This window comes from Melospiza georgiana, chromosome 1, assembly GCF_028018845.1.
Source record: "Melospiza georgiana isolate bMelGeo1 chromosome 1, bMelGeo1.pri, whole genome shotgun sequence".
NCBI lineage: Eukaryota > Metazoa > Chordata > Aves > Passeriformes > Passerellidae > Melospiza > Melospiza georgiana.
In genome coordinates this window covers 70,978,384-70,997,114 of record NC_080430.1, presented here as the reverse complement: position 1 = coordinate 70,997,114, position 18,731 = coordinate 70,978,384, and the positions used below count along the sequence as shown (strand labels likewise).

The 18,731-nt window shown below is 46.5% G+C and overlaps 2 protein-coding genes across 2 annotated transcripts in view; one reads left to right on the top strand and one right to left on the bottom strand.

Annotated features, from left to right (window-relative positions):
• The first annotated feature begins 1,465 nt into the window (after positions 1 to 1,465).
• Positions 1,466 to 7,488, top strand: PSMG4 (proteasome assembly chaperone 4). Its single transcript, XM_058025052.1, has 3 exons — positions 1,466 to 1,642; positions 1,751 to 1,826; positions 6,944 to 7,488. Exons 1-3 carry the CDS (start codon positions 1,466 to 1,468, stop codon positions 7,063 to 7,065), a joined length of 375 nt encoding a protein of 124 aa, XP_057881035.1. The 3' UTR covers positions 7,066 to 7,488.
• A 979-nt stretch (positions 7,489 to 8,467) lies between these two features.
• SLC22A23 (solute carrier family 22 member 23) overlaps positions 8,468 to 18,731 on the bottom strand; it is a 109,220-nt gene continuing 98,956 nt past the window's right edge. The window contains 2 exon segments of the mRNA XM_058022569.1: positions 8,468 to 12,870; positions 18,204 to 18,327. Coding sequence (XP_057878552.1) covers positions 12,519 to 12,870; positions 18,204 to 18,327 — 476 coding nt within the window. The 3' untranslated portion in view covers positions 8,468 to 12,518.

Sequence of the window (18,731 nt, the reverse complement as noted above, 5' to 3'; positions counted from 1 at the left end):
GACATAGTGGGGGGCTGACACCATACATCCCATAATGCTTTGTGCAAGAAGAATCAAGTGACAAATGTAGGGCGGGGGGGGGGGGTGGGGCGTGCGACCCCCCCTCTCTCCAAGCTGATCCTGTGCCATGGGATGTCGGCGTATGGCAGCTGAGCCGGGCTTAGCTGCCTCCCGGGATTTAGTGTCAGTGCAGCAGCATGGCCAGAAATTAGCACAGGGATGAGGATTTTCTTTTGGCAGATGCCAGGAGAACTGGAGTGGCTCAGGGAAGAAAAGTGATGAAGGGTTCTTTCCTCTCCACCCATTTCTTCAATGGGAAAATGAAGTCTTACCATTTAGAAATGGGAATTTTGATTTCCAGCGATATATAGGAAACCGGAGGCAGAGGAAATGCTCATAAAAAGCCAACCGGCACCCTTAACGTGCTTGTTCTTTGTACAGCGATGATTGCCCTGCCGGTGGCGTGAAGATCCATGTTTCCAATTGTAAAGGGCCCACGGCCATCGGGGACCCGACAATACTCTTATCAGCAACAGACGGCACAGTTACTGAAAATCCTCTCCAGTAATGACCGACTTTGCTGTGCGGCGGCGGAAAGAGCGATGAGCACAGAATTCACACCCAAAGTAGGGCTTTTAATTATTCACGGCTCCATATTCTCCAGAGCTATGCAAACCCGAATCACTTGCTTTGTGATCCCCGATGCCGAAAACCTCTATAGATGGATGAAACCAAGGTCGCTGTGACCTTCCTCTCCCTTCCCGAGGCTGCACAGGGAAGGCTGAACCCTTTCCCCTTCGTCTGGAACCCCGGGGCTCCTCTCGGGTGGCTCCCCGGAGCCGTCGGTGTGCCAGGCGCGCACGCCGGGGTTCACCCGCCACCTAGCGGGGTTTCCCCATCGCTGCGGCTGCCTCGCGTTATCCCTCTGCCCGGCGGGCGGGCGGCAGAGCCCGGGGAGGCGTGAGCCGCGGGAAGCCGCGCTCGGAGCGGGTGCCCACCGGGGCTGCGGCTGTGTTCCCACACAGGGGGGGTGAGCAGGCGCACCGGGAAGGGGCTGTGTCTTTTGGGATGGGAGGGGAATAGTGGGAAACGGAGAGGGTGTGCACCGACCGAGGAGAGTGCAAGTTCAGGGGGTAGGGGGCACGGAGGGGGCGCGCTCCCGGGGCGCTGTACCCGGGCGTGTTCGTGCTGGCGGGGTCTGCGCACGGACGGAGGGGAGGCTCGGGGAGCGGCGCGCACGGAGCGGGGTGCGGGCACCGGCGTGCGTGTCCGTGTGCGGGTATTCCCGGGGGGAGTGGGAGGCGCAGCCCCAGGAGCCGGACGGGGCGGCCGCGCAGGGCCGGTGCCGAGGGCGGTGTCTCCCGGCGGGGCGGAGCGAGCGCCGCCTCCCCGAGGCCGCGGGGCGGGCCGGGCCTCCCGCTCGGGCCTTGCGTGCTCGGGCCTGGCCGCGGCGGGAGAAGCGGCGATGGAGGCGGCGGGCGGCGGCGGAGCGGCGGGCGGCATCGCCCTGCACGACTTCAGCGGGCAGCTGGGCGAGCAGCGGGTGCACTTCCACGCCATGCGGCTGCGGGACTCGCTCTTCCTCTGGGTGGGCGCCGCGCCCGCCCTGGCCAGCCTGGCCGTCGCCATGTGCAGCCCCCGTGTGAGTGTCGCCCGCCCCCGGAGCCCCGCGGCGCTGAGGGCCGGCCCCGCCGCCTGCACCCCGCGCCGCCGGGACTAAGCCGTGCCCTGTGCTGTGCTCCGCTTGCAGGACAGCATCCCGGTGGCCGCCTCGCTCCTGGGGGACCCCTCGGACACCGCCTCCTCCTGCCTGGCGCAGCGCTTGGGTAGGTGCGGGGGCGCGCTGCGGGGGCGCGCTGCGGGGGCCGCCTCCCGCCGGGAACGCGCGGGTCGGGAGCGCGCCGGGCCTCTCTGGGGTCCCTGAGCCGCCAGCCCGGCCCGGGGGGCGCAGGGACGCGGTGCTCGCTGCCCCGGCCGCAGGGCCGGCACTGCTGCGGGCTCCGGCAGCTTCCATGCAATCCACCGGGTCCCTTTAGTTTTCCCATCCGTGTACGAGTCTGCGGTACCTGAGTCAGCGGCCTTGGGCACGCTGTGCACTACCAGAAGTGAATTATTTGCTGTCCTTATCCTGGCTTTGGGTGCGAGGCAGGGGCAGCACATGCTGCACCTGTCGAGTGGGGTTTCAAGTGACCTGCTCTCTGTAAAGCTGTGACACTGCTGAGCTGGTGGGCGAGGTGGCTGTCATGCCAGGCATGTGCATTTCACCTGAGGATGAAGCCAACCCGCATCACATGTCGCACCTTTTAGCCCCCACACTGCAAGAAGTTCTGGCCTGGGAAGCCCAGGGTTGTCTCACAGATGCTCGGCCTTGATCTGACTGACCCACGTGGGCTCCGCTCAGGATGCTTCATTTTCTCTTATGTGCAGTAGCTGAAATCCTGCATCTTAATGACAGCTTGCAAACTCCCATGTCCGTACTAAAAGGATGAAAAATACACGGCCTGGTACATCCTAGCACCTTCTCAGCTCTGAGAGCTGTGTCATGCTGGTTACTCATCATCACCCACCAGTGGCTGGTGCAGCTCCTACTGGTGAACTGCTGCGGTGCTTGTTACCAAGCTTTAAAAGCAGCATCAGTGTCACCTTACTTCCTCTGTTTCAGATGGAAAGGCCACAGAATTATTAATGATCTGTGTGCTGATCTCCATTTCAGACAGTATGTCCTGAGTTTGTATTGTCAGGCACTTTCATGAGTCTGCAACACCTTCTTCTCCACGGCCTCATATAAAAAAGGGTTGCTCACAAGACTAATCTTTGAAAAATGGTCTTAGCATCTTTTCTTCTTCACAATAACTTCTGTATGAAAGTAAGAGACTGTTTTAGTCGACCCTGGTGGCACAATTTTCTGTACACACCGAGTTCAATCCATTCCACCTCAAGTAATAATTTTATGGGGTACTATATAACACAGCTTCTTTATGTGTAATTAGTGCCTAATGCTTAGGAAGTCAGTAAAAATGTAGTTAGAGAGGATTTATGTGGGATAAAGTATAAGAGTTTATTCCTCTTTCCATTTGGTCTCCTTGTCACTCATTTCTTCTGAATCTTGCTCTAATTTTCTGTGTAGCATTGCAGCCTGGCTGACAGCTCTGAGTTATCTCAGTGATTGCCATGCTTCTTTTGGGTTTTTTCTTTTTGTACATGTGCTTGCTATCTCTCTTAAAGGATTTATTACATGTCTCATAGCTGAAGGTCATAAGCTGGCGTTGCCATTTCTTCCATTAGCTCTTTCAGTGTTCTAGGACAGAGGCTGCCTGAGTCACCTGACTTTTCTGACAATTCCTAGTGAGTTGTCTCAGTTTTGCTGCCTTTTTTTCTTACCCTTTTTTATTTTTTTCTTAAAGCGCTTTTATTATTTGTATGGCTAATTTCCCATACTTTGTTACTGAGAGCTGATACTGTTGCTTGGTACTGGTCTATAGGTTACTCTTTATCCTTGGACTATAATGCACCTTCCTATTTTCTTTTTCTTTGAGTGGTTTAGGTGTCTCTTGTTATTTCATCTTAAACTTCTGAGCCAGATGTGGCCCAACTAGGCTTTTGGTCCCTGTTCCTCTGTATCCATGACATCTACCCACGGGGTACAGGTTTCCTTGCCGGTCAGCTCCTTTCATATTATTTTTATGTACTGTTCTTGCTTGTGTGATCCTGGTTAAGGTATATTATTTTGAAAATTACTTTCCCCTTTGAACCAAAGGTAAAAAAGGTCTATAAGTCTATCATACACTTATGGCTTTGAATAACTGTGCTTGCTCTTTACCTGAGCTTCAGGGAAAAGAAATACATCTTTTTGAAATCTCGCATCATAGTCTTTAGGCTGGCTTTGACAGTCCAGCAATTTAGGTCAACTCATGGTCACTTAGTCCAAATTTATTTATTTATTCATCTATTTTTTAAAATTTATTTACCCTGAGGCCAGTGGATCGGCAAGGTCATCAACAAGCATCCCTTATCTTTGTTTCACAAAGTGCTTGCTAAGGAAATCTGTGCTCCACCTCAGCTAGAAATACCCATCTTTGCTGTCATTGGTGTTTAGTTTTTCTCTGGGAATTTAAATCCCTGTTACACCCACACAATCTGTAATAGCAGAGATGCTATTCACAGCCAAGTCTAACTTGTAGTTGTACTTCCAAGATAAAAAAAGGTAGCCTTTTTAACCATCCTGACATGTGGTAACCTTCAGGCAGCCAGTTTTTCTCACTTTTTCTCCCCCCATCATTTTTTTCTGTGCAGTTTCTTGTCTCCACAGACACTAGCAGGAGCAGCATGCAGTGCCATTTGCCCATAACTATTTCTGCAATGCCAGGTTTCCTGCCCTGGAGCAGGAGTTTCAGTGCTGCTGTGCATCACATTGCACACATTCTCCTTTTGCTTTCTGGACAGTTTGATAGGGGTCCTAGCCACAACAGCTGCATTTTGTGTGTTGGCTCTATCTCCTTCCTTATTTCTGAGTTTTTTCTGTTGCTGAAGACGCATGTACTTCATTCTTAGTCCTCTTTCTACATATATCTATATCTGCTTTTGTGAGGTGCAGGGACTGTTTCCCACCACCCTGCCTGATTGCTTTGGCACAAGATGTGTCTCACTAAACCCGAATCCTGAGAAAGTTTCCTGTAGGATACTGGAGGCCAATTCTTGAAGAAGTCCTTGCCCATTAGTGCCTCCCTCATGTGCATATCCTGAAATCACAGTGCTTTGGGCTGCAGTACTGATTAGTGCCATGTCTTCAATCTTCCTTTTGTAGGGACTGGCAGACTCTTGGTGAAAATCACCTCTATCTTTTCTTTCAGTATTTCTCAGCTGGGCACTGGTCACTTTGATCACCTCTTTTCCAGCATAAATAGTCTACAAACTCATGTCTAACATTTGTCCTGCCTCTTCTGCTCCTGCTGGGCTCCTCTTCAAGCTTTGGTTTGGGCCTTTGCTCAGTACATGAAGTTGTAGGAGCAGATCTGTGCTGCTGTAGTTTCTCCTGGCACTCAGCACATCCCGGCCGATGGCTGTCAAGGATGATTTTCCTCCACTTTGAGGAGCCAGTGGAACAGGAGTTATTACCCAGGCTGCATGGGAAGCAGACCTGCTGGAGGGCTTTTTAGGTAAACCTTGTCCTTTGCAGTTTTCTGCTTTACTCTGAAGCTGCAGATGGTCTTCCACAGAGGCATGAGATGTGCCCTCTTTTGTCCTTTCCGCAGGAGTGCACACGTCCAGCTGAATCCTCAGGAGGCAGGGACAGAAAAGGTCCCCCTGCCCCTCAGAGCTGGGCCAGAGCCCTGGGAGCAGCGGTCCTTGGCACAGGCAGCCCAGAGAGACTCCCAGATTCACACTGTTCCTGGGAACTGGAGCAGCATCCCAGAGACTCTATAGGCAAACATAATTAACAAGTTGAGTTTTGACACTGCAGTGCACTCTGTAGTTTTGTTAGCTCGGATAACGGCATTAATTAGTTCAGAATTAGCATTGCATTCATTTAGGGCAAGATGATGAAGCACTAGTGCTTACAAAACATGCTGCTTTGTACCACAGAAATCTACTGCCAGGTGCTAATTTTTGCAATCAGAGCACCACGCTGCATTATCTCAGCATTTTGTAGTGCCAAGTCTTAAAAGGCAAATGAATCCTTGCATTTCAGAAGCAGCTTTACTTACTGAGTCAGGAAGCTGGTAACCTGTTAGAATAGAAAATAATAAAAAAATCCTTTGCATAATGAAAATGCCTTAAAGGAGTTGTTTAACTACATTTTTTACATTGTATGGGTTTCTATATTTAACTATTTCATTTCCTATTTAGAAAAGATTAAAATCTTAGAAGTCCGAGTGTCTCTATTTTGAAGTGTTGAAAATTCAGATGACATTTTTGAATATTCAGCAGAACAGTCTGATTTGTGTCTGGGGTCATTAGCTCCCAGCTCATTCCTGGACAAGAATATCTCGTGACCCAAATACAATTTTTTGTCTTCTATTTTACACAATTCAATTTAAATTTAGTGCCTATTTTCCCTGTATAGTGCTTACATTTTTCAAAAAGTTTAGCTTCAGTAATATATAAGAAGAGCCACAAATTTTCTATATTAGTGTGGTAAAATCTAAGTATTTTATTTATAAAACAGTTCTTGGTGTTATCTCTTCTGCTCTGATAATTAAGTCTTCTTGTCCCACTGGACAGTTTTTTTTGTCACTGTTAATTAGCTCTGTCATGGAAGGCAGCTCTTAATTTTGTAGCACCTCTCTCTAGGTACTTGTCATTCCAGTAGCCTGGAACTTTTGCTTGGCTTCATCATGTTCAGCAAAGGCTCTCCAGCCTCTAGGAGCGTTCATGGACTCTGCATAAAAAAGGTTAATGGAAACAAAATTGATAGCAAGCTTAGACAGAACTGGTGCATAGCTTTTTGGGGCCTTTTAAGGCTTATGAACCTTTTAAGGTTCATTAAAAAACCAAACTTAATTAATTTAGGCCCAATGACTTTCTTGAGCACTTTCCCTGTAATGTTTTACACAGCACAGATTTACAAACTCTGAATTTCAGTGCTAAGAGTCCAGTACAGTCTGTGGTATCACTTACAATGTAAGATATTTAAGATGTGTCCAAAAATCCACTACAAGCTCTGCAAGGCTCTCCAGTGGCTAGTGGTGTCTTGTGTCAGGTCAAAAACTAGTTGACAGTCACCAGTCTTATATTGCTCACTTCTGTGATGTGCAAAATCTTGCCCAACTCCCCAGTGGTCATTGACTTTTCTGCTTTTCGTTTATAACTGCACCCAGCACAGCAAGAATGGAGAACATCTTAGAAATCTGCATGATGTGGCTTTTTTAGAGGCTTGCTCAAATACCATAATCACTTTTATATAAGAGTAAACTCTGGCTGACTACTCTGTTTTGTGTTTTAGCCAGCAAGACCAAAAAGCAGATATTTGTCAGCTACAATCTTCAAAACACAGACAGCAATTTCACCTTACTCATAGAAAACAGGATCAAAGAAGAAATGACAGCTTTTCCAGACAAGTTCTGATTGTGCATCATTGTAAAAGAAGATGAAGGTTTTGTTTCAGAAAAATCTTATTGCAATTTTCACACTGACATTAAGTTAGTATATTTCTTTTGTATTGTTTTGATTGAATTTGTGGTTCTTATTAAATATAGATACACTTGAGCACTTGAGTAGGATTTTCTTTTTTTTCAAATAGAATTTGAATTTTCAAAGCAAAATTTTTTTTTTGCTACCCTGCAAAGTAGGATAGCAAATGGATGCTGCAATGGATGAACATGACTGAAAAAGTGCATGTGGTGTGTGGCCTCCACACAGTACTGGGATCTGATGGCAAATCAGTTCCAAATGCTATCTGTACAATTAATCTATTGTGTACTAGCACTGAACATAGTATAGCAGCTTTTAGTGTTCAAATAAAGAACCCCCACATTTTTGTATGGTAAAGCTGTGACATGAGTGTTACTTTTGTCCTTTTAGCCTCTCTTGATTATAGTACTGGTGCTAAAGAGTGGATTTCCTCCCATCCCTTGGGCACTCAGAACACGAGAAGGATTTCACAAAGGGTTATTTATGCATCTCTGAGGACTACATAGAAGGAAAAAGCACAAGCCAAGTTCTGGAGCAATAGATAAAGCTGTCAGGCTGCTAGAAGAGCATCACATGTAAATTGAGCATATACATAAAATCAGAGAGGTCTACTACTGTGACCACCAGTGAAAGCATCCTGCTGCTACATCTCTGGGCTTACTTTCAGGTAGGATGGGTATCTTTTAATAGGGCATTGGCTGTTTTGTTTATGAGATGGCAGCCAGGAGTTAACTATCTGGGTTTTGGTGGTTTTTTTCTTTCATTCTGCGTTGAGCCCTGACTAGTCCTAAAGAATCAGCTTCTGATACAAACCTAAACTAAACTGCTGGTGCTGCTTCCAGACAGCTGTCCTAAGCACCTACAGAAAAGTGATGGATTTACCTTGATGTGGTGCCACAATCAGCAATTAAAACGTGTAACTGAGAGGCTGCTGCTGTAGGAGGCACAGCTGCTGAGTCTCTTGTCCGAAAGAATTTGAACACCCAGTGGCTTCAATGTCTCAGATTTGGTGTGGGTGCAGAGGGCCCCTCCTTACCTGGTAGGAACAGCTGCCTGTCCTTGGCTGCAGTTCAAGATGCAGTTCAAGAATAGCAAAAAGCAACTGTTGAAGGGTATTTTCTTTTCAATTTACACCACTGAGGAAACAGAGTCAACTATGCTTCTGTAATTGACTGTAAAGGATAATTACTTGCAAATCAATGTGCTGTTTTAATTAGCCTGATTTACAAACAGCTCATTCTGTTTGTAGAGCAGGGTAGGGCTATTTGCTGAGGCATCAGCTGCTGCTGGGTATTTGAGAAGTCACTGCAAGGGAGCCAGACCAGGGAGAGCAAACTGATGGGACAACATCATTTTATTCTGTACATTTACATACAAAGTTCTTCTCAGTAGGTACAACAGATGTAACATCATGCAGACATTTAGCTTGTAAGACTGTTTTCAGTACTTGATTTAAGCTTGTGCTATGAGGAAGCACCACCAGACTATTCATGATCAAAACATACAGTAACACGATTCTTTAAAACTTCATCAGAAACTGAAATGGGGAGGGAGATCTCGCCCACTAGACAAAACACACCGTACTCCTTTCCCAAAACATTTTACACAACACATTTAAAATGAGGTTTGTAATTTCATTTTCTTCTTAAAAAATAAAATAAAAAAAAGTTACAGGGGGGCGATCATCCCCCCACTCAATAGTGTTGTCTTATGTGCCAGCTACAGGCGCAACTTGACATTCACAGAGTTCAGTTAATGGCACTTCTGCTTCCAATTTGGTGACCAATAAAGTGTTTGTCTCCAGGAGGTGGCAACAGTTAGGTAAAATACTTCCACTAAAAAGGACGACAACAAAAAAAGCCTGCTCAATGAAACCCAAAAGTAAATCACACAACCCTCTTTCAGAGTGGCCACAAACCACTTGCAAACAGGTGTTATCTGTTTGCAGTGTGTCTGGCAACAAAAGCGGTACTGAAATCTTACAAAGGGGGACAAAACCCCCAAGATCAAGCATAATGTCACTTCACATTTTTGTTTGAACTTACAAAGATGGAGAAAGCCCTTAAATGATAAACCCAAAGAAAAATCTACTGATGGGCTTAGAGGTTACTGAAGGTTCACAGAAAAAGGCCAAAAATGGACAGGACAGCTTTGGACTGCTTCCCCTGTTGTGGTGGCCAGAAAGAGCCGCCTGAGAAAAGCCTTTCCTGGTGATGGCTGCAGAGGAGACGTGGCCAAGGAGCCAATAGTGCAGCAGGCTGGGACTCCAGCAGAGAGCCCTGTCCTGCTGCAGGACTAGACAAGGCAGGGCAAGCATCCCCACGCTTCCTTTCTGCCCTGCTACATCACCTGGTTCTTGGCTCCTCCACACAGGATAGGTTTAGTGAAAGCTTTCCAACTCCATGAGCATGTGTGGAAGAACATAATCATCACAGAAGTGTTCATGTTTTCAGGAAAAGGAGCAAAACTGGAACTGCCAAGGCAGGAAGTTAGTTTTTGCTTTATTGTTGTGACAGAGGCAGAGGGCCAGACTGACTAGAGAAGCTGGGGCTCCCTTCATTGCAGATCAGTACCGACTACCTGGTTTCAAGCAAAAAAGCAGCAAATCAAGTCAACTTCCTAAGATTTTTTTCTTAACCAAAAAAAAAACCAACAAAAAAAATTGCTGCATGTTCCTGTCACCTAATGTATTTACTGTCTAAATGCTGATATGTTTAAACAAGCATTCTTTTCCCTGTGCCTGTCATCGGAGAGCACCCACCAGAGTAGGAACCGCTAAAGCGCTGTGGATAGCAGCGGTGAGCTCACCAGGAGCACTGGCAGGGCTGGAAGCAGCCGGGTTCACAGGCCTGGATGCTCTGCAAGAGCTGTACTGCAGCTTGAGCACACGGGCCACCAAGGAGACCACGAGGGAAGGAGCCCCTGGCTCCACAGCACGATGGATGGCAGGTGCTGCTTTCTGCCTCTGTGCTCACACCTTCTCCTCTCCCAGGCCCTTTCTCTCTTCCCTGAAGCCTTGTTTTGCTTCTTCAGCTTTTTGTCATGAACCCATTTCTTTCATCCCTGAATGTGTGTGGCTTGCAACAAGCATCTCGCATCGAAGGCAAAAGGTATTGCACAAATTTGGTGTGAGAATACTGCACGAGTGGGGAAGGGCTGGGTTCTTTCCTCGGGTGAACACAGACTGCAAAGGTCTCAGCACAGAACAAAAAGAAGCAGCTGCACTCAAGCCTGACAATAAAACTTGAGTGTAAGGAAGATCAGGCTCTTGCTGTCACAGCAAGTTTAGTAAGGGTGAAAAAAACACAGTAGTGTAACTCTGGGCGAAACTACCATCAACTGGTCCAGTGTTTCTTACCAGGCTCAAGAAGAACCCAAATGTCCACATCATCCTCTGTAAAAATTAGCAGCTTTAGGACAACATTGTTACTCTGGATGCAACCACCTCTGTTGCTTCTGCAGGTCTGCCTGTCCCCTTGCATCCGTCAGCATCTGAGGCTGTGCTACCTTACTGCATGGCCTGCTGGGGAGCGTGGATCTCTGATTTATTGGGAGCTGTAAGAGGACATTGGCAGCCTAATGGAGGATGGAAATTGTTAGGTACAGTAGTTAATCGACAATATATACAGCAAGGGAGGAAGGGGGAGGGAAGGTACAGGAGGAGAGTGCAAACGAGCACTTTTCCTGCCTCTGAACGCAAGATGTACATCAAACAAAGTGGCAATCATACAGACAGTCAGTACAACATTGACATCCTGCTGCTCTGCTTGAACGTCTGCACTACCGAGCAATCACAAATGGATGGCCTGAGTGAGGAAGGAGAACAGGGAGGGAGAGAGGGGAGAGTTAACTACAATGCAAGAAAGCTGTTTACAGAGTCCTTGCATTGAACTAGATCCTCACAATATTCTCTTGAGTGAGAACCAAAAGCCAATGGCCAAAGGAAATAATTTGGGGGCTGGAGGAGAGAAATCAAGTGGCCACTATCAAAGTGCCATCTGCACAGCAGGAGGTAAACTGGATGTTCGCTTTGTGTAGAATTAATCAAATTTTTCCTGAACTTTTTTTTCCTGAACTAAAATCTTACAAGAGCAGTCAGGAAAGTGAGGAAATAAGGATGAATTCATTTTATATTCTTGGGTCAGAACCAGAACACATCTCTAAGAGCGCAAGAGAGCTCAGTAAGTCATTATTCACAGACTATCAATTAATTCCTTTCCAACAGTTATTTAAGCAGTTTTCCCACTTAAATTGAAAACCCAAACCCTGGCTCTAAAAACATTTAGGACAATAAATACCAGGACACTCATTTCCCAGGAGCAGATATCCCTTTTGGAATAAAGGTAGATAATTATATATATAGATAATTTCCCATGCTCCTTATTATTTATCACTGCGGGTCTATGCATTTTTCCTGGAGCAGTCAGAGATCCTAGGCCTCCTGATAATTACAACCATTCTAGACAAAACTCATTTTTGCATCATTAGTCAAATTATTTGCATCATCTACATTACAATTAAGGACTGGTGGCAACCACCTAAAATAGATTAATATATTCTTAAAATGCAGAAAGCTGATTCTCATTGAAAAATCAGCTTGGTGGGGTAGGATTTTCTCCAATGCATTCAGTGAAAACAAAAAAGGACTAATTTAGAAAGTAATTTTAAGTGCACATGGGTTATAAAGACAAATATAAGCTGCCTAAAATGCAGTCAGAGTTTGAGTCACAACAGGTTTTGCTTTGTTTTTTCTTCTTTTTTTTTTTTTCTTTTTTTTACTGTATACAAACACAGCAGGCAATCTGGGCACTTGGACTTTCTAGACAGGCAGAAGAATGTTGCACAAGTCTAAGTTTAAGTCAATTCAACTTTGCAGTGAATCCCTCTTTCCTTTAAAGAAACACAAAAACAAAACAGAAAACAACACTCCCCCTCCCCCCATGGTTTCTTTCTTGGAATGGCTGCACCTCTTAAAAGATGGCTTCATTTTTGTGATCTATGAAGGGAAAAGGAAATAAAGTGCTTCTTGAGAATAAATCAAAATAAATATACATATTTAATGGCAGGAAAAAAAGAGTTCTGAAGGGCTACTGCCAGCCAGGTCTTTTCTCAAATGAGTCTTTTCCCTCAAAACTTTTCAAAAGTAATCTGCATGACTGTTGAAGATGCCAAAATTTGCTTTAGTAGCAGAGTTGAATTCCTCTAAGTTTGTGTCTGCTCCATCACTGGTTTGTAAAATCTGTGCAAAACACCTTTGCCCAAAGTGCAACTCCTCCCGCACAACAGCATCAAATAAAATACAAAAGGAAGAGAAGAAATGTAAGATGGGGAAATAAAATAATTAAAAAAAAAAAAAAGGAGAAGGGAAAAAATCCACCCAGTTACATCTACTTCATGCCGTTGGCAGTGGTGTTCTCGGAGATGCCGTCGCTCACAGCTGCCGAGTCGTGGAGGCCAGAGTAATCCTTGAGTTCAGAGTTTGTCAGGAGCAGGGGCTGCTCGCCCTTCTTGTGCGGCAGCAGCGGCTGCCGCGTGTAGTGTTCCCCGTCTGGGATGTTCTCAGGCAGGTGCTGGTTCTTGCTCTCGGGCAGCAGCAGGATGCAGATGATGCAGATGAGTGTGCAGCAGGCGAAGATGACGTGGTGGAGGAAGTAACCTTTCTGGTTGTGCAGCTCCATGATGGGGGCGGTCAGGCGGCCGAAGCCCGCGCTGGCCAGCACCAGCCCCAGCCCGCCGCCCCTGCAAGCACGAGCACAGGGGGAAATAATCACACTCGAGTATCATTTCACACCCCTTTAGCTGCCCCACATAGGAAAAAGAGAGGCTTTACCATGTGGGTGTGTAGACAGCACTCCAAAGTACTCCCAGTTCTAAGTATTCTCACATTCAGTGAGGGAAAACCAGATTTTGCTTAGCATGCCACCCTTCTCCACTTAGACCAGACACACCAAGGAGCAGTAAGTGCAGAAGTCAATTTTGGCTGCCTCTAAGTACCTGGCACCACTCAGCAGTGGAGGCAGGAGATTAGACTTTAAAATCCATTATACCAAACACGGACTGCTGGAATATTTTCTACAAAAAATCATGTTATGGCTGGAACTTCTCAGCACTCTGGAGATGTAACAAAATGCATAATTTTCAGGGGGGGAAAAAGTGTGAAAATAGACTCATCTTCCTCCAGCTAGAGGCACAGACGCTGCTTGTGAAAGGCCAGTTCAGTGCTCTCTCCTGATGCTTGGCTAAGCAAGCAAACTCTTGCAATTCCTTGTCTTGCTCATCAGCATCTCTCCAGAGGCTGGTGCAGGAAGCCTGGCACACCTCACAGTCCTGGGGCTGCCTCTGCTGGGTGCCCCCACACAGAAGTGGCACTGCAGGTGTTTCTTTGGGGCAGGCCATACCCTCCTGCTGTGACACGACTGACGTCTCCTGCCAGCAGAGGGCCGTCCTTAAATGACTCATTTTAACAAAATCTGTGAGAGTGGCAGCTCCTCCTTCATTTTCCAAAGACTGCTGCCTGCAGAGGGAGACCTCCCTGTGAGTTTAATCACTGGCACCCTGCTTCCCTACCAAGCCTGTGAGGGCAGCACACTTCCTACACTTCCTCTGGGAGATGCCATCTATTCCCAAACCCTCTGCAGATCAGAGGGGTTCAGTTCCTGGCCCAATGCAGAACTGTTACTATCAACAACAACTGGCCCTTACAGAAGATGGCTTGCCGAGGGCAAATGGACTGCTTTATGTCAAATATTTGGCATAAAACCAGCTTCCCTGACTATTAAGCATCCTGGAAATCACTGTACAAATAAACCTACAAATGCCAAATTCACTCAGCCAACCACAGTGTTAAAGCTAATCTTCACTCAATCCTTTCCAAAATCCACTGCTGCTTGCTTGACAGCTGAAGGACAGCAAACATGGGTTTCAAAAGATGCTCTTGGGACACTGACTGGATCAAAAATTCACATATGTATGTTCCAATTCTTCAGACTCAGCAAAGCATCATTCAGAGACAACAGTGACTTCCCCAAATGCTGCAAAAGCCCTTATTAAAAACTTGCCAGCTTTCTGATGGCAATTTAGAAACCCAGCTGAATGCAACTATTGTGCAACTGGCCTCCCTGCAACTTCATTAATACACTCACATGAGTAATTGACACAACCAGTCCCAAATGCATGGCAGATCTCTCTCCAAGCTGGCTCTGGAGCAACAAAAGCCTGGCTCATTTACATCAGTGATTGCAATGGCTAAATTGTATCTCAACCCCCCTGAGAAGGACCTGAGGTGAGTTTTAAATGCTGCTGTAGAAGGACACCAAGCAAGCTGAAAGAAAACGGGAAAAGGCAGCAACAAAGACGGCTCTGTCATTTATGGGTCAAGTGGCTTCAGATTTACAGGGCGGGGGGGAAAGTTTTTCCGTATGACGTCAGTAATTAGAGTAGGCATTACTTTTTCCAGTGCCATCAAAACCTGGCAGAGGAAGGCTTGAAAGTGCATTTCAGTGTGTGTCTTAAAAGGGGTTTCTTTAAGGTTTAACTACACTGCAGATGTGAAATGTGAAGGGAAAAAAAAAAAAGAGAAAATTGAAAATACTCTCAGGAACTTTCTGTTGTTTCCGTGCATATCAGGAAAACAGCTATAGGATAAAAGAGGCAGCAAGCTCATGATTCACACCATTTTTGCAGGTGACAAGGGGCAGCAAGTGGAAAAGAAAAACATTCTGAGTGCTTTGGGGCATTGCTCCTCCTCAGCACAAGGAATTCCATGGCAGGGGCCAGTGTCTGCACTTCAGACACTCTCCAGATGCAGAGTGGAGCCTGGAGAGGGAGTGCGAGGGCTGCTGGCACCCACAGTGATCCCAGCCTTCTCCCTTGCACCTCTGCCTGCCAGTGCCTGCTCTGGGGGGGCTTTCCTATGGCATGGCCCCATGGATGATCAATCAGGATCACGTTCCCAACTCCTGCTCCCCCACTGACACTGGGGAGAATGGTTTGCATGGGGTTTATGGTACTAACATGGGCAAATCACAAAATTCAAAATTCTGTCCTCAGAAAGGTCCTGCTTGCTCATAGGGTAGAATTTCCTTGCTTGCTACCTCAGTGTTTTGCCAGAGAGCAGCAAGACATCCACGCTGGCATTCTGAGGGAAGGGTCTTGTCCTTCTCAGCACTCCTCAGGAGAGCAGAGGTTTGTTACCCCTGTCTTCAGACAGCCATGTCTGCATAGAGCAAATGGGTCAACACACAACATGGCTCAGAGTACAAGCGAGCCAGAGAGATGCCCAGGCTAAAGGAGGCTTTGGGAGAGCACCTAGTCCAGCCTCCTGCACAAAGCAGGAATCAGGTGAACTGAAATCAGACCAGGTTTTCCAGCTCAGCCACTTCTTAAAGTCAGTCCCTGGAAACCTCCTCAGCCATAAGGGATATTTTGTGCACTCAGTCCTAGACCAGAGATTCAAGTAATACACCAGCATACCCTTGGCCTCATGGAGCAAGCACCACCTTTGAGAAGCCAGGCCTTATTCAGGTCCCAGTAAACAGCCCTGCATCCCACTGCATTGAGAAATACACTCAGTGCTGGTAGCTGGGTGGGCAAGGTGTGGTGTCAGCTGCAGATTGATCCCTGGGGGATGGGACCCCAAGAGGAGAGGCTGTGAGCTGGTGCAGACCTCTGTGTGAATGTGACTGTGCCAAGTGGCTCCCGGGTGGTCACAAAGGAAAGTTTCCTCAACAACTGGAAATTCAGCTTGAGGCAGCTATTGATGGGAAAAAGCCCTAATTCAGCCATCCCGCCCACTCTTTGGCTGGGTGGGCACAAAAGCAGGGCACTGGGAGAAAAAGCCAGAACCATCTTCCACTTGATAATAACTGAGAATGTGGAGGATGAGGAGAGGACATGCTGTGTTTTGTTCAGCCTATTCCTATTTAGTAGACATGCAGGCTGTAGGGTATGAAGATTATTCCATGTGGATTATCAGTGACACTTGGTGCTTTAATTCAGCATTTGCATGGAGGTCTGCACTGAAGTCCCAGGTACAAATAAGGATAGTTCCTGATAAAGCCCTCCTGCCTACTGCCAAGAGACCGGGGGGCAGTGCACAGATCCCAAGGACCCCTCTGTGACACATGACAGTGTGGAATGCTCATGTTGCTGGAGCAGGTGTCACCTCTTAGTGAGGAGGGTCTGGCTGTTCTCCTCCTGGAATTGTTCATCTCAGCACCACAGCAGCAGAGATGGATGAGTGCTGTGGGTTTGCTATCATGCCACGGCTACCCCAGGTAATGGCAGTGCTATTTTCCACTCTCAGGGATTTGCAGACAATGGATTTGATCAGGGAAATCCCAGAGGCAGTCTCAGTGCTCTCTTTGCCTTCCTACTCCTTAAGGTTCTTCCTTGAGATGTAACCAAAAGCATATTAGTATCATATAATGGTTTGGGTTGGAAGGGACCTTAAAGATCATTTAGTTCCAACTCCCAAAGGCATCCAGGGTGGCATTTTGGAAAGCAGATTATGAGGGAGTAGCCAGATCCCACCAAAAGGCAAGACAGAAGGCAGCTTAAACCCACCTCTGCATGAGACAGGTTTATGCACTGTCCTGAGTTACACCTCCTAATTACAGTCCTGAGGGGATCTTATTGTGATGGTAGGATCACAAAGCAGTGCAGAGTGTCATCATTTCTGTAAATAAACAGGGACCCTGAGGCATATCTAGCTGTGGTGTCACCCAGCAGAGTCAGGGGAAGCAGAATTTTGGCTCCTAGCCAGGATTTTGTCCCCCCTGCCTGTAGCAACATAAGTGATTTAAGGGAAAAAAGCTTGCTAAGTTCAGACTGCACATCTGACCCTACTTGGCAGATTCTCTTCTGGCTGACATGGTCAATTCCTTATCTTCGTGTCTTTCAAACAGAGCCAAGGAGAAAATTAAAAAGGCATAAAACCACCAAACTGATTGACACACACACAAATAAATAGCTGTTAGTGTTTCAGGCTGCTGTATAATCTCACTCCTCACACTGCCTTTTCCAGTGGAATTAATGTTATCCACAAAATGCTTTCACAAATGTAGATAGCCTGAAAAAAAAAGACCATGAAGCAAGGAGACTCTGGCTACTCAGATGACAGTTTTGCAATAATACTTTTGCAAAGTAGTTGAAAAGGCATATAATTTGGAGGGGACAAAATTAAAGTATCCTCTTTCCTCTACTCTCTCTCTCTCCCTCCCACCCATATGACCTACATTCCTGGGAAATTCAGTGAAATCAGAGCAAACTCCTGAATTGCTGTGGCATTGCTGAAAGCATAATCCAGAACACAGAAGCACAACCTTTATGCTGTGAAAGATAACAGTGCATGTACAAAATTATACAAACCCCTGACCATACAAAGATGTGTTGTGAGAAACTCTCCAACAAAGATAATTTGTCTGATTTCTCCTATTTCCCGGGATGAAAGTGCTCCTCTTTAGAAAAACTTTGAGCCTCTGCTAAGATAGGTCAGATTGTGAAGAGAAAGACAGCTTTGTCTGCAATTAAGGCAGTGAGGAAGGCTTGCAGAGAACCTCTGGCACCAAAAGCATTTAAACCACATGTTTCAACACCTTCCCTCCACTGAAGTACCCTGCAGCTGTCCTGGTTAACCTGTCCTATGCAGGCAGGGATTGCTGGCACCTCTGCAGAGTCATGGAATTCCTCCTTTAATACCAAGATGCAGACTCACCCAACTGCTGCTTGAACAAACCCTGCAGCATTAGTGAAGCAATGACAATGCTCAACCACAAAAACTGCTTCAGCTGAGTATTTAAGACCCTACCAAGCTGCAATTCATGTGCTGCCAGGCCTGCTGATCATCACCACGACAAGACACAAGGTGGAGCCATGGAAAACAAAGCCTCTCTATACACAGATATGCATTTACTTGCACAGACTGACTGCAGCCACCGCAAAAAGCAGCCCCCAAGTTGCTGTGAGGTCTCCAATGACGTGCTCCCATACAATGTGTTAAGTTACACAGCCCATTATCAATTAAATGAGGATAGTTTTGTCCCCATCTCTTGAAGGGGGTTCCAAAGTCTCACCTGATTACTGTGGGTGTGATTTCAGCACAGAAGAACACGCTGAGGCTTCCAACAGCATGCGAAGAGAACATACCCACGATGGAAAACGCAACAGAGAATTTGTCTTTGACACTGTCACTCATACCTGGCAAGACAAGTGTGTTCACAAAAGGTAAGAATGAAGTCAAACTTCTAAGGAAGAAAACAATCAGAGAAATTTATATTACTCTTCTCCCTCAATAGAAATTAGAGTAATTTTGTAATACTAATTTAAAAGTGGTATTTATAAAATCCATTCTCCAAGCACCTGAGATACAAACACATATGAAAAAACCCATAATGTCATGCCAATAAATGGCAGTGATCTCTGATTTTTTTATGCTCAGATACCACAGAAAAGGCAAAACCCATGAAAAAACCAAAACCTTTGGTCAGTCTTTTAGGCACCAGCGTCTTTCCTCTCATATTTGACAGACAAGTAGAGACAGGCAGTGTTCCTCAAGCTGCCAAACATCTTGTGCCGTGGGGCTTGGGCACTGAAGAGGCTTC

Bases quoted from the DNA above. Each gene is read 5' to 3' on its own strand.
- PSMG4 (XM_058025052.1), top strand. From the start codon at position 1,466: ATGGAGGCGGCGGGCGGCGGCGGAGCGGCGGGCGGCATCGCCCTGCAC. The intron at 1,643-1,750 runs GTGAGTGTCGCC...CTCCGCTTGCAG, and splicing joins TCGCCATGTGCAGCCCCCGT to GACAGCATCCCGGTGGCCGC. The intron at 1,827-6,943 runs GTAGGTGCGGGG...TTTGTGTTTTAG, and splicing joins CTGCCTGGCGCAGCGCTTGG to CCAGCAAGACCAAAAAGCAG.